Here is a 15,318-nt window from a genome sequence, read left to right as displayed (position 1 = left end):
ACATGTTGTGTTATAAATCAGACAGTTTACAAGTTTACAATTACTGTTGATGTTGCTGACTAAATCAGTGTGTGTGTGTGTGTGTGTGTGTGTGTGTGTGTGTGTGTGTGGGGGGGGGGGGGGGGGGGGGGGGCATTGTTGTTGTTCCGGGGCAGCGAGAGAGGAAGAGGAATGCGTGTTATGTATGGCGTGGTTACAGCCAACAGTAACCAAGTTTGTGCCTTAATAAACACCCGGTTGCAAGCAGGTCAGTCCTCCTGTTCATTCAAAGCATCCGTGCGGACAGGATGCTACAATATTATGGTATGATGGGTGGTGTTTCAAACTGATGCCCTTCAGCGACATTATAAGCTGACGCTGCTCAATGGCGTATAATATAATCGCAAAAAGTGCCTCTTTGGTGTCTGCCACTGAAATCACTGACCAAACTGCGTTATTTGAGGACTTAATGAGAACGGGCTGTATGTACAGGAAGCATTTCAAAAAGAAAATGTTAAATAAACTTCAAGTTAGAGCTTTATATGTGGAACACATTTTTCAAGTCTTTTTTTTCATGTTTGGTGATACTGGGTTGGAAATAGGAAGATGCATTTCTGATCTCTATAATTAGCCACAGGTACTGAGATGAATTTGGGCATGTTAGTATATTCTGATAAAGTGTAATACAGTTTTGTCTCAGTGAAGCAGAATTCACATGTTCAGGATAAATGATTGACTCTGATTTTTCTGCAGTATTTTATATTTGTATCCTCACAGCTTCTCATTTCCAGAAAGACTTTGGCTCTGTCTGAGTTGAAACAAAACACATTTGTATTCAATGTTATAGATGTTTTAATAGTTGCACACCAAATGTTAAAATGTGTCTACAAAGACCTCTGAAAATATTTTACGGATTTAGTTTTCCTTCTCTGCCACCTGTGGGGTCACAGTTCAATAATAACTGATGTGTCAGAAGACAGTCTTTGAAAATAAAAATGTGGTGCTAACATAAAGTCGATGGTCATGTGGAATTGTAGTGTATCCAGGTCATCAGACACCAACTCTTTGTCACGTCCCTGGTGTGTGAGATACCAACGCTGAAGGCATCATTTTGTATCTTCAGAAGATGCACCCTTTAAAGCTTGTATGTGACTCACAGCTGTTTCCTGGATGAAACTCTTAAAACATGGCTAAAGCCTAAAGTTTGGTAGGTGTGGAAAAACCATCATGTTTTGGCTTAAAATATGTATGTAACATGCCATAAAAACATCACTTGAGTGATGCAAGGACATCGCAGACGGACAACCTTGACATATACGCTACGTAACATTAAAACAGCACTGACTTTTGGTTTCACACGGGACATGAATAGGCTGAACGTCTGGACCCGAAAATGTCAGACATGAAGAAGTTCCTATCGTGGTAAGCTGTGGTAGCATCACATATTGAAGTGCTGAGGGGCTTGTTGTGTTGTCACTGAACAGCATCTGAAAGCTCCTCTTCCCACACCTTTCTGGCAACAGCATTGGTATGGCTGCACCCAAAAGTGTTTATAACTTTGAGTCGTTGACATGATAAACACACGGGGGCCAAGATGACTTTTATGCTTGTTGTGGCAGGAGCTCAGAGGTTGAGCTTGAGAAAATTTGATGAGTGGTAGTCAGCACATTCATCTGGTTTCCATGGTGTTTGATAAGAGAAACATTCCTTGGAATATAACTCTTCACAGGTAGTGACTGCACAGTAATCAACCTGCTGAAGAGATGATGTCAACAGGTTCAAGGCTTTAGATGTGTAACAGAGACATGTATCAAGACAGGAAGGGCGGGGGGCCCAAAGAGACTGTGAATGTATGGGACCCAGAATTTGGTGCTACACCCCTGAGCATCAGGCCCATGTGCATGCTGTTTTACACATAAGGTCTTATCACAGGATCCAATAGACTTGACATTGGACAACATCAACATATGTTTTACCCTGCAATCATTATTACGTATCTGTATATGACAAAAAAAACCCAAAGAAAATAATTGATTAATTTTGTGTAATTCTATAGTTTATGTAGTGTACACCTATAATTTTGTTCGAGATGCTACTGACAATTTTGAAAAAAGAAAAAAAACATGACAGGGACGGGTTTGTTTTTTTGAAGGCATATATTAAAAATGGCACTGTTTTAAATTCAATGAGCATTCTTCTTTAAACACAGACATATTTCCAAGGTGGAAATCACTGATTACAGCCCATTCTCCACCCAACACATTGCTGGAGGGCCCCCTATAAAAGTAAAAATCCTTCACATTTATTACTCAAAGTCTTAACTTTTGAATTTCTTACAAAAATGTATTTTAAGTTCACTTGTGCTTTTGCAAAATGAAAAGTAAAAAGCTGGGATTCTTTTTTAGAGAATAGTGTTTTATTGTTACAGTTGAAACTTTAAGGTATGATGTAATCACACACATGTTGTCTTTTCCCCTTGATCAGTGTGATGGGATTGAGTGCAAAAGGGTGACAAATTAGGCAGACACAGTGATGGTGAAATATACAGTATGAAACACAATACATAACAAACAGAGGGTCAAGGGACTTTTATTGATGGGTGTGTGCGGGTGTGGCTTTGACTTAGACACAGTGATGGATAACGTGTTGATTCTGGCACTGAGCTTTATGGGTATGGGCAGGTGCTGGTTTTCAAAAAGGGAGCCGTGCAGGACTCGTGCAGGACTTGAGTAGGGCAGATGTTTTGCTGTTTTGGTTAGTGGGAGTATCATATGTGTGAATACACAAACATACTTGCACATACACTCAAATATGTATATTACATGATAACAGTAGTGATAGTCACAGCACCTTGGGCTTCTCAGGGGTTCAATGCAGTTCTCTTTGTTTATCAGACCACAAATGAGACAACAATTAGCAAGCTAACATTAGCCACCCCACCACTGTGGACTGTTTATATGCGGGATTAGAGCAGGCAGCAGCTTGGGAGACAGACCCTCAGTCGGCAGCTGTAGTGGCTTGAATTCCAGGTCTAAGCGATTAGCTGATCCGGCAGGGAGCCGGGGCTGTCGGATCCCCCATTGCTGTGGTTAACGCTGGCTAGATATGTGTTGTAATAGCTGCTGACTGGGGGTCCGTCTCTGGAGCTGCTGCCCTCTCCTCCCGGTGAGACAGCACTTTCACCCGGGAGCCTGCAGCTCAATTCCTTTGTGAAACCAAAAGTTGTTTGAGTTATTTTTATACCAATGTCGTGTGCTAGTAGGCTATGTGTAGCATGTTACACTAGTGACACATGTCACATGACGTGTGTCTTATGACGTTAGAGCATTTTAGTAACAACCACATTTATTTTAAGCCAAACCATAATGTTTATTTATTTCTAAACCTAACCATGGGACTTTTGTTGCTTAAAATTAAGGAAATAAACCTACAAACAAAGTGTATGACATACATTGTAAGTTTATTTTGAAAAAGACTGTAGTTATTTAATGATCAGAAACTGTACATTTCTTGTGACAATGGAAGTGTATTTTGAAAGGAACAATGCATGTAATGAGTTTCAACTGACACATCGTTCCTGATTTTGACATGTAGGTCCACTGACAAAGTGGCGGTATCTGAGGAGTTGGGATGAGAGTGTGTTCCTTAGTTGAGGCAGTCTGTAGTGGCGGGGAGTGAAGCGGAGGACAACCTGTGATACGTTAGCTACATAAATGTAAACATGAAGCTGCAGCAATGAACCTTTAGCTCCAGCTAGCAGAAAGCTAAAGTATTAGCAACATTTTTTCTCCATCTCTGAAACACTTTGCTGACACATGTTTTATTGTGTTTATTGTCAGACTCTTTTAGATTCTCTCCTTGATAAGTCCCATTTCATTTCTTGGGTTGCTTTGCAGTGTAGGCAGTTGGTGCCAATGCTGGAATAGCAACTTTCTCTGCAGGATTCTCTGCCATTAAATCAGGCTTTTACCAAAGGGACGTACACATGCATCCGCATTTGTTGAACAGCAAATAGGAGCACCTTCTCTCTGACAGACAGGTAAGCTATCCAGTGATTTCATTCAGCCTGAATGAAGTGATTACAGGGGTTGATTACAGGCCTGTAACAGCCACAGATACCACATTTGATTCTCTTTTGTTTTCTGTTATTTGAGGGGACCCAACTCTCACCATGTGGCCCCATGGTGCTCAGTTCATTAGGTCATTATTTTGTGTTACATGCAAACAAATGAACACGTAATAACATTATTATCTGTAGAAAATTCATGTTTGAAACTTTGAAAGAATTTTTAAAACGGATGCCTTGTTTCCATTCAGCTCATTAATAAATCCATAAACTTTGTAGTGTAACACCTGGGCGTAACGGGACCCTCGCATAACTTTATCAAGCAGCAGTCAGTCAGGGGTTCAGACAGCGCGCTAACGGTGGTCCTGCGCGTCGGAGTCTGCGTAACCGGTCTTCTCGCGCTGGTGAAGTTTATTGGCAGCTCTTAAGTCAAGTGCATTACCGCTATCTCCTAAGCGAAGTCTCCAAAATGAAAACAAAATCACGGGGGTGGTAATTGGTTAGTTTGAGGGACTGCGGAGTGACTATTGCCACCCAGAGGCAGGGCAGATGTGGAGCAAATTACCACGACGCTGTTCCCCTGCAACAAATAGCAAGCTAAGGTTCTGGAGCAGAATTTCAGTCAGTATTATTTGTGACAGCGTGAGAAATAGCGGCGCAGTGTGAGTGCGTGTGAAATCGTTCATTTGCATCATGACAGATCTGAAGTTATTATCGTAATACAGCTGTTCTAGTAGTTGCTTGTAATCAGCAATCTTATGTCTCCTGTTTACTCTCGTATAATTTTGTCAATACATTACACTTTATTACTGAATCATACTTCAGGTCCATCGTGTTAACCAGCTCATTGACTCTCCACTGCCAAAAGTCAAATGGTGGCAGTTATTCAGTATAAGTGGTAAATGGATTTGTCTTTTAAATAACACATTGAAAACATTTTGTGCTTTTGCGTCTAATTTATAGTTTTTAACATATTTAATGCTGCCTTCTTGACCAGGTCTCTCCTTAAAAAGATTTTAATGTCAACAAGACTGTGACCTCAGCAGCTTTCCTCTACAACTAGCACCTTCAGCAAAAGAAGCATTTTCTCATGTACGCTGCTCACATAAGCCCATACATTTACATTCTCCTCTTCATAACTAAGCATCACCCAGATATTTGCATCCTGTAGGACTGAAAAAAACCTCCTCACTGTTAGGTTTCTGAACTTGGATTTGCATGAAGTTCTTGAAAACAGGGAACTGGTGTTTTTAGCTTTTGGATGGACACAGAGGCCTCTATCATTTATTTTAATATGGGTAGATCCTGTTGCAAACACTGAATACAGTGGAAGAAACATGTTTCCAAAGAACGTCAGACAGAAACAACACACAGACAAACCAAAAGGTTAACACATAAGTGTCTGTAATGTTGATTTGTGTGCATCCAAAGCCTCAAAAATATTGTAGGTTTTAACATCAAAGTCAAAATGTACATTTTGCTGATCTATTGTGTTATAAGGACTGAGCTGTACGCCTGAGGATGAGACAAGGTGATGAGATAACGGTCTTGTGTGGGTGTTGTCAAAGAACCTTGTCCTTGTCTCATGCTGTACTGCTCAGTCTGTCAGTAACGTCTCCATAGTCGGCTCACCACACTTGGAGACACATCAAACTGATGAGCTACCACCTGAACCCCTTCACCATCTTCCAGCAGTTAAACTGCTGTCACAGTCTCAGTCTGGTCAAAATGCTGTCTGACACCCACAGCCGGCTCTAGCCATTTTGGTGCCCTAGGTTGGATTAGGGTTTGGCGTCCTCCTAGTTAACAGATGTTTTTTTGAAGGGGGATTAGCTATTCTAGCTTTAATATGTCCTGTAGACAACTTGAATAAATATTGGTAGTTGCACTCTACTTTGATTATACTTTGAGATTGGCCATATTTCCTCTGTAAATTGTATTTATCATCAAATACATTTTATTGTGCTACTTTTACCATAATAATAGAAGTATGTCAGACAGATTTTAATAATAGATACTGTTGGTATTCTTGAATGGACTTTAATGAAAGTCAGTATTGCAATATGTGGCAATATTGCATTCAAATGAAAATTAGGATCTGTGTGCAAGCTACAGTTCCCATTGTTTTCCGTCACTATGGAGGTTTAGAAATGTTTAAAGGCTTGGCCAACTTATTGGCATTGTAAAAATAGACTTTCATAGCCTCCATGTGTGGACAAATGGACAAAAACATTCCAGATATACTGGCCAGGATGAGTTGCATGTGTAATTGATGTGAATATTGTGTTATTATATTTGATAGAAACAACAAAAATGTGTCTGGATTTGGCCATATTTACATTAGAAACATGCCTGCAGCAGCAACATACAATTACAGAACTCACCTGCTTCAAGCTGTGTCTCACTGGAAGTCGTGAGGTAGTGAGGTGGTGTGCTGAATCCAGCCGTGCTGCTGCTTGTTGCCTGACTTGTAGCTGTATTCAAACATCCAGTACATCCATACTGTTACACCACTGCTTTAAGTCTGTTGTGTCATTCTACTTCATATAAAGTAGGCACTGTACAAATAAACTTTATCTTATTTGACCTACATTTACTGTAATTAGTAACAAGGTTAAACTGGAACATTCAATAGTAATAATAATAACATTATAATAATAATATTAATAACAACAACAAAAATAATGATAAAAATGACAACATAGCAGTGTATCAGAGACCACAAATAATTGGCTAAACTTACATTGTTCAGAGAGTGGAGGAGATGTCAGAAGGCCCCTCTGCAGCAGCTTCTAGGAGCTTCTTGTTCAAATATTTTCTCAGTGCATCTAGACAGATGTAGAGTAGATTTACTACCTATTACTGTGCAGTACAAGCAAAACATGAAGTTGCAGCAGACAGACTACTACTTGCACCAGTGATGTGTTCAACATACCATGAATTATTATCGAGTTGTGTTTATGCATTACTACAATAAAAGAGGTTGCACTACAGTTATATAGTTACACATTAGTTTTGCAGTTGTCCCTATTTATTAACCACTTTCAGCACAATATCTAATGTGCTAAGTAAGAGGTGGAGCAGGGCCGGCTTAAGGCATAGGCGATATAGGTGGTCGCCTAGGGCGCCACATTGTCTGGTGGGCGCTGGGAAAAAAATGAAAATAAAATAAAAAATAATAATAATAAAAATTCGCCAGTGGGCGCCCATCCTATTTTTTTTCCGGAGGTAACAAATGAACAATTACAGAAAAAAAGATAGAAAGAGAGAAAGCAAGCAAGCAAGAAAGAAAGAAAGAAATACACTTTGCACCCCTGTTCCTCAAAATTTTTTCATCTGCCCTGCCCCTGCACCTGTACTGTGCGCACTGAGAGTGGGGTCTGTGTTAAAATCTGGTCAAGATAGGCAGATATTTACATTTTACCTGCATTTCATAATAATGAAAAGGTCCAAGCCTTCAGGTGCGGGAGGAGGAGGAAAAGAAAGTCTGATATAGAGGTATGTCGTTTGTCTTATGTTATCTTTAACCCTATTGGCCCGAACGATCAGACATACTTCAATACTGGGACCTCCGCCTCCTCTTTTCTCTGCTCTCTGTATATCGCACCTGAGGGCTTGGACGGTCTTTTCATGATGATAACCCAATAATTTGACAAATTATGACCTCTTGTTGTCTATCAGTCACAACCGCTACCTACCTGAGATGCGCACAGATAACTCGTCCCACCCCCCTCTCCCACAGTGACATGACTGAGCACAGTGCAGGACAGGTTTAGGACCAGGTGTAATAATGACAGACAACAGGGGGGTTGTTGTTGTTTAATGTTTCTTTATTTGTACTTTATTTTATTTTATTTTAAAGACAGAGCATGAGGAAAGGGTGCCAGTCGGGGCTGCAAATTATTACTATTATTTTATTTTATTTTATTTCTTTATTTTTGTTTGAGGGCTTGCAGCTGCGCCCCCCTGCCTATATGGCCTATGCCAAGAGCCGGCCCTGCTGACACCACCAACCACCATCAGGAGACACCCAACATTTACTATCCATTCAAAAAACATCATCCTGCCAATAGTATTATTTCTGACAGCGTGAGTGCATGTGAAATCGGTCATTTGCATGACAGCTCTGAAGTTATTACCGTAATAATAATAATAATAATAATAATAATAACTTTATTTATACAGCACCTTTAAAAACAGAGTTTACAAAGTGCTTTGACAAACAAAGCAAAAAGCGGAATACTCAGGGGCAGAAAATGAGAAAAATAGAGGGCAAAGCCATGAAAATTAAACACACAAATGTCATGGTAAAGTTAAATGAGAGTAAGACTAAAAGGACAAATATATATATTTTAAAAAAAAAGAATGAATACAAATAAAATAATAAAAGATAGACTCATTAAGATAAATAAATAATAATAACAGATAAAAAATAAGGTTTAAAATCTAAAATAGATGACATCACATAAAGGCAAGTCTGTAAAAGGGGTTTTTAAGAAGTGATTTTAAAGAAGATACCGAATCTGCGAGCTTTATCTCCTTAAGCAGGTTGTTCCAAAGTCAAAGGGCCCTGGTGGCAAAAGCATGGTCACCTTTACATTTCAGCCTCGACTTTGGAACAGTCAGGAGGCCCCTACCCGAGGATCTAAGGCTGCAAGCTGGCTCATATGGGGTCAACATTTCTGCTACGTAGCTTGGGGCCAGACCCAGGCAAGCTGTAAAAGTGATCAGTAAAATCTTAAAAATAATTCTAAAACAAACAGGAAGCCAATGGAGAGAAGCCAGGATTGGGGTGATGTGATGTCATCTATTAAAACCAGTAAGAAGCCTAGCTGCTGTGTTCTGAACTAGTTGGAGGCGGGACAGTGGCTTTTGGTTAATGCCTGAAAGAAGGGAGTTACAGTAATCAAGTCTTGAGAAAATGAATGCATGAATGACTTTTTCCAGGTCTGATTGTGAGTTAAAGTTAAAATCCCACTGACTGTCACACACCTGAGTGTGTGAAATTTGTTCTCCGCATTTGACCCATCCCCTGAGGGAGCGGTGAGCAGCAGCAGTGAGCAGCAGCGGTACCGCGCTCGGGAATCATGTGGTGATCTATCTAACCCCCCAATTCCAACCCCTGATGCTGGGTGCCAAGCAGGGAGGCAATGGGTCCCATTTTTATAGTCTTTGGTATGGCCTGGTCGGGAATCAAACCCACGACCTCCCAGTCTCAGGGCTGACACTCTACCGCTAGGCCACTTGGCTGTGAAAGCATTGGTTTGATTTTTGAGATGGTTCTAATTTGGAGAAAACAAGACTGGACGAGTTTTTTGATCTGTGGTTCGAAGGTGAGATCAGAGTCAAATAGTACTCCCAAGTTTCTAGCAGTGGGTTTTACATTAGCAGACAGTGGACCAAGGCTACCAACCACCATCAGGAGACACCCAGCATTCACAATCCATTCAAAAACCATCATCTGGATAATTAGCTGATAAAAGTAACACAAACTCCGTCCTTGTGTAGGTGTTAGGGTTTGCACCTGTTGTCTTCTTCTTCCCTTTCCTTTGTCCTCTGATTTTCCCTTCCTATTGTTTGTCCCGAGTTTGTCTTCCCTGTCAGTTAGTCTGTGTGTGTGTGTGTGTGTGTGTGTGTGTGTGTGTGAGCAGGTAGTGCAAGGAGCTGCAATCAAGTTGTCACACCTGGGGGGTATTCCATCAAGCAGGCTAAAGGCAAATCCAGGCTTAAATGACCAAGTCTGGCTAATGTGAGCCAGAGTTCTGTTCCATCAAAGTGGCTAAGATTAGCCTCACATCGGTAACCATGGAAACCGTGGTTCTGGCTAAGCCTGATACATCGAGCTAAACTCCGGTTTCCGTTCCATCAAACTGAGCCACAACTCCGTTCCATCAAGGTGGTTAACCTGAATCCCAGCCTAGTAACCATGGTAACTTATGCTGCCGGGCAATCCTGATCTGTAGCAGGATTAAGGTGAGGATTAGCTCCATCTATGATCAAAAAATGTTCAATAGACAAGAACAGACACCTAAAAGACAGTTCTGTCAGTGCTTTTACACACTCACAACTGGCATGTAATGATAAAATAATATGTAGATCATAAAATATATAACATAATTAATCAAAAAACATTAAAGGTGCTGTATGTAAGAATGTGGCCAAAACGGTTACTGCACTCAAATTCAGAATACTGCCGCGAGTCATGTCCGCCCCCCGTCTCCTACAGGTTCAAGGTTGCTGGACAGCGGCACGCTGGAGACTGATTTGTTTGCCCACGGGCAGCTGCTGTGGCAGAGCTGCGTCGTCGTGTCCTTGATCTTCGGTTTTCCAGCGGACTGTTCGAGCAAGTCTGGCTTCTCTGCTGCTGTCGCTGCTGCCGGGATACAGCTGAGGAGAAGCCGGCTGCTCATGCTCTTATACAGTCTATGCTCATGCTATGTACTGGGACACTGCTAATGCTGCTTGCCATGCTGCTGTAGCTCAGTCGTAACTGTAACTTATGCTGAGACTCTACTGACTGCTTGACTGGTAGACGGCGGTGGGTGGCGCAACAGGCCAAAACACAAATTCAAAACATAAACATGATTTGCAGACCGCAAAATCTTTTTTTAAATGCGAATATTCTGGCTGTACTATTGTTGTCGGTGAGATCAGTATGTTATATGAACATTATTCCTTAGTCTCTGTGACATATTAGGAGGATTTTATGACTATTTGCTTTAGATTTCTTACATATAGCACCTTTAACTATTAAAAAACAAATTAAAATTTAGTAAAAATAAGATAATTAAAAAAACACTTACAACAGTAAAGCCAAAATCAAACTAATAAAAACAAAACTATAATAAAATGAAACTGAGGCATTAAAGAAAGATTGTATACCTACACCAAACCACATGAATATGTGATTGCCCTCCCATCCCCACCCCACTCGGTTCCCAATTGGCTGGCAAATTCACAGCCAATTAAGGTCAACTGACAACAGCCAGAGAAGGAGAGGGACACACCCAGAGAGAGACACAGAGACAGAGCAAGAGAGAGTAAATTAGGAAATAATGGCATGCCCCTTCATCGAGGATCCTGTTGATGAGGAGGCCCACATTGTCCAGAGGGCCTTCCAACCACCACCAGCCCCAAGGGTCTTCCAGGACAGGACAAACCCATTGATACAGACAGACTCCTATCTGTGGGAGAGGTACCGGTTCAGCAGGCAGAGCATAGTGTATCTATGCAGTTTGCTGGAACCACACATTATAAAGGTCACACGCAGCAGCCAGTCTCTGACCACTGTGCAGTCAGTCTGTATTGCACTGAGGTTCTTTGCTAGTGGTACATTACTGTATAGTGTTGGTGATGCTGAGAGGCTAAGTGAGGCAACTGTTTGCAGAGAGGTAAAAAGGATGTATTTTCCATTTCTTTTTGATTATTTCTAGCATCACCATACATCATGCATAGGGCTTGATTTGTTCACATTAACATATGGTTATCTTTTATATTTATGAATTAACCATGACACAAAGCAACCACATTAAAATGGGACACACACCGTTGTGGTTTGTCTGTTCCTCATCCTATAGCCATGCCATACATTTAAGGGGATTTTCCTTATTTTGATATAATAAGGGATAGAGCTTACAAGTGACTCCCAAATGATTAGAAATAGATAATTGATTCACTCCCACCTGCATTCACTTAATAGGTTTCCTCATCTCCACTGAATTGATGAATTTGCTAAATGAAATTTTCTACAATCAATAGATTAATGTCATGTGATTATTTCCTATAAACTGATCATTTCTGAAATGTCATAATCTACAATCAATGATGTGATAAATGTGATGATTCACATACAATAGTTTGATTAAATGCATCATCTGAACTTTACATAGGAATCAGTAGATAAATGTGATAAATAGTCTATCACTAATATTAATTAACACATTTTGTGAATTTCATTAGGCATACTTGAATTGTTAGATTTCATAGGTGTTCTTATCTACATATATTTTGTCCCTTTGATGTGGGATTTATAGAACATGATATTACGCTGAAATGCTGAATTTTCTTTGTCACTTACGCATTTAGCCTGTCAGCAATATTCCGCCATGCCATCTCCCTTGCTTTATTAATTGCTGCAGTATTGCCGTTTTCTTAATTATGTCCTTATAGTCCTCATACACTTCCATAAGGAGCGTTTGCTCCGCTGCAGAAAAAGCCTCTGCTCGCTCCTTTCCTTTGCTTTTTGACATTCTGCAACATGTTCGGCACTCGACTAGTGTGGGCTTTTTATTTTCCCTGGGCGCGTGCATGAGTTGAGTATTAACAGGTGAGGCTTGAATTAGCGTCAGTCGGAGCCAGCTGATTTCACTTGATGGAATGGGTTGGCGCTAGATTGGGAATTGGCGTTTAGTCAAACTTCAAGATTACACCTTAGTCTGGATATTCTTAGCTACGTTGATGGAATACCCTCCTGGTTCGTATGTTCCGGCGTCTAAATCCATTGGAAAACCTACAAGTTGAAGCTAAAACTGATAAATAATAATAGATGCAACGCTCCTTGAATTGTTCCACATCAGTTTGAAAATAGATCGTCTGCGCATGCACGTACCATTAAACATATGATGATTTTAAAGACAGCGCCTCCAGTGGTGGGAAGACTGAAGCACTTCTTTCAGTTTACCGTAATATTATCATTAGTATGTCGCAAATGAAAACCAAAGTTTCAGTAAAACTGAACAAAAACTACATGAAAAATACACAATTAACTTGCTTATCATTTTAGCAAAATATCATATCCATAAAATTATTTGGCTTAAAGGACGGCCCTCCTTTTACATTTTTAAAGATACCAATTTTTTAAACATACTTTACTGCTGTTGAAAATTTAAAACTCAAAAATTATAAATTAGCAAAAATAAAAATTATATTGTTTAGACATTTTAGTTTTATTCCATTTGTTATACAGACCCTATATTCTCTCTTTCCCCTACATTTTATTTATTTATTGTGCAGTTGAATTTATTTTTACATTATTTTTATACTATAAAATATATTTTATATAACTTTTATAATGAAAATCAAGAAACATATATATACTTCATGTATTTCTTGTATCCTATAAAGTCTGAAAAAAAAAACAAAACACTGATGTAAAAATAAATAAATAAAATTCACCCAATAATAAACACACTGCAGTCGTACTGGCTCATCAGCCCAATCAAAAACTTTATTGACATTTTGATGTTGTCATTAGCCCAAACGAACCCCTACAAAGACAGTGTCATTATCCTCAGTTGCAAAGATATCGTTTCTGTCAGCCCCCCAGAGGTGCACATAGACCTCGTCGTTCTTAGACAGCTTTATCACACTGCCCATACTTGCCACTTGGCTACGCTTATCAGGCAGAGTGGTGTGATACAGAGACACCACCTTCTCTCCATTTTTGTTTATACCACACTGTCCACACCCATACACAGACACATACACAGTGAAGTGATAGAAGCCATCCATGGGGCAGGTGAAGATGCCTGTGCCAGGACTGTAGCCTCCTCCCTCGTTGACCAGCACGGTGGCAAACTTGAGGACTCCACGGTATTTTGGGTAGCTGTCATCGATATTCAGCTTGGCTGTGAAGGCTACAGTACCTGGAGTGGGCAACATTAGAGCAAAGACATAACAAGGTTGTAAAACTTAACCTAGTTTGTCTGTGACACAACAACAAAACACTACACTGCAGATATTCAACCTTGCATTTGGGGAGGTGAAATGTTCTTTACAACCAAGACAGAACATAAGCCTATGTTTCTTTTTATTTAAATTGTCAGTACATTTCATTTTACTATCAATAACTAATAGTGCACAGAGAATTTAAGGTGTACTCTGATTTAAACCTTAATATTCTAATTGAATAATACTCTCTGCAAAGGCACCACTCACTCAATTCAACAATAGAAGTGGCATTACCCATAAAAAACATAACAAAAGGATGCAAATATTCCAGACATTCTTTCACTTTATGTGACTCATTTACACTTTTTGGCACGGTAACTTTAATGAAGTTTTGATGTCTGAGACAGTAGAAGCCACTGTAGGACGGTGACAAATCTCTTGAGAGATAACATTCAATATGTGAAGACTACCCCCCTCTAATTAACCCCCATGTCCTAAAATTTGCATTAGATTAGTAGTTTTAATATATCTAAGTCTGTTATGTATAATGCACATAAGTGTCACAGCACCCTGCAGGTTGTAGCACTGCTGTTTGCGCTGACATCGTTGTTACCTGTTGAAGAACTGCTGTCTCCTCGGCCTGGTTCATCAGCCATGACAAATACTTCCAATGATGTCGTAGTGCACTGTTAAAAACAGTAAGTGTAATATCTCGATGGTGACAACATAATATCAGTAATTTACCTGTCTGTATGAATGGTACAAATCTAACCTGGGAAAAGAGTGTCTTACCTTTTGCTGCTTTGCAGGGGAATGCTGCAAGTGTCATAAAGATAAGTGGAGCCACCCTCTGAAGTTGCTCATCTGGTTTCAAGCTGCAACCTATTTATACAGTTTGAAAGCTCTTCTTCAGAACATTTAAATAAAAAGGGGGGTGGGGACTAGGAAATAATTTTTGTGTAAATGTCTTTTTTGGAATCTAAGGAAACTAGTGGACATCTACAGTCCCAGATATTTAATGTTATGACTGATAAACTTTATTATTTTTTGTGAATAAATACTAAACCTGAATTTGATGCCTGCAACATGTTCCAAAAACGTTGGTACAAGCAAGGGCATGTTAATCACTGTGTTACATCACCTTTTCTTTTGACAACACTCAGTAAGTGTTTTGGAACCGAGGACACTAATTGTTGAAGTTTTAAAGTTTGATATACAACTTCAGTGGCTCAACAGTCTGGTGTCTCCGTTGTCGTATTTTGCACTTTATAATGTGCCACACATGTTTAATGGGAGACAGGTCTGAACTGCAGGCAGGTCATTCTAGTATCAACACTCTTTCACTATGAAGTCACGCTGTTGTAACATGAGCAGAATGTGTCTCATTGTCTTGCTGGAATAAGCAGAGACATCCCTGAAAACCATGTTGTCTGGATGGCAGCATATGTTTCTCCAAAACCTGCATGTACCTTTCAGCATTCATGGTGCAGTCATAAATGTGAAGTTACTCATATCATGGGCACTAACACACCGCCATCATCACAGATGCCGGCTTGAAAGTCGTGATGGTAACAATCTGAATGCTCCTTTTTCTCTTCAGCAAG

General features: G+C 40.0%; 1 protein-coding gene across 1 annotated transcript; it reads right to left on the bottom strand.

Moving 5' to 3' along the window:
- Positions 1 to 13,243: 13,243 nt before the first annotated feature.
- LOC117260327 (complement C1q and tumor necrosis factor-related protein 9-like) lies at positions 13,244 to 14,589 on the bottom strand. Its single transcript, XM_033632310.2, has 3 exons — positions 14,507 to 14,589; positions 14,328 to 14,400; positions 13,244 to 13,689 (listed from the first exon to the last, which is right to left on the bottom strand). The coding sequence occupies exons 2-3, from the start codon at positions 14,368 to 14,370 to the stop codon at positions 13,295 to 13,297; spliced, it is 438 nt and encodes a 145-aa protein (XP_033488201.2). The 5' UTR covers positions 14,371 to 14,400; positions 14,507 to 14,589; the 3' UTR covers positions 13,244 to 13,294.
- Between the last annotated feature and the right edge of the window lie 729 nt (positions 14,590 to 15,318).

The sequence above is a fragment of the Epinephelus lanceolatus genome, chromosome 13, assembly GCF_041903045.1.
Source record: "Epinephelus lanceolatus isolate andai-2023 chromosome 13, ASM4190304v1, whole genome shotgun sequence".
Classification (NCBI taxonomy): Eukaryota; Metazoa; Chordata; class Actinopteri; order Perciformes; family Serranidae; genus Epinephelus; species Epinephelus lanceolatus.
This window is presented reverse-complemented; position numbering and strand designations above follow the sequence as displayed.

What these genes read in the sequence shown, in the direction of transcription:
- LOC117260327 (XM_033632310.2), bottom strand. Translation starts at nt 14,370, where the DNA reads ATGGCTGATGAACCAGGCCGAGGAGACAGCAGTTCTTCAACAG. An exon ending in AGACAGCAGTTCTTCAACAG is followed by an intron (nt 13,690 to 14,327) that starts GTAACAACGATG and finishes TGCCCACTCCAG; the next exon opens with GTACTGTAGCCTTCACAGCC.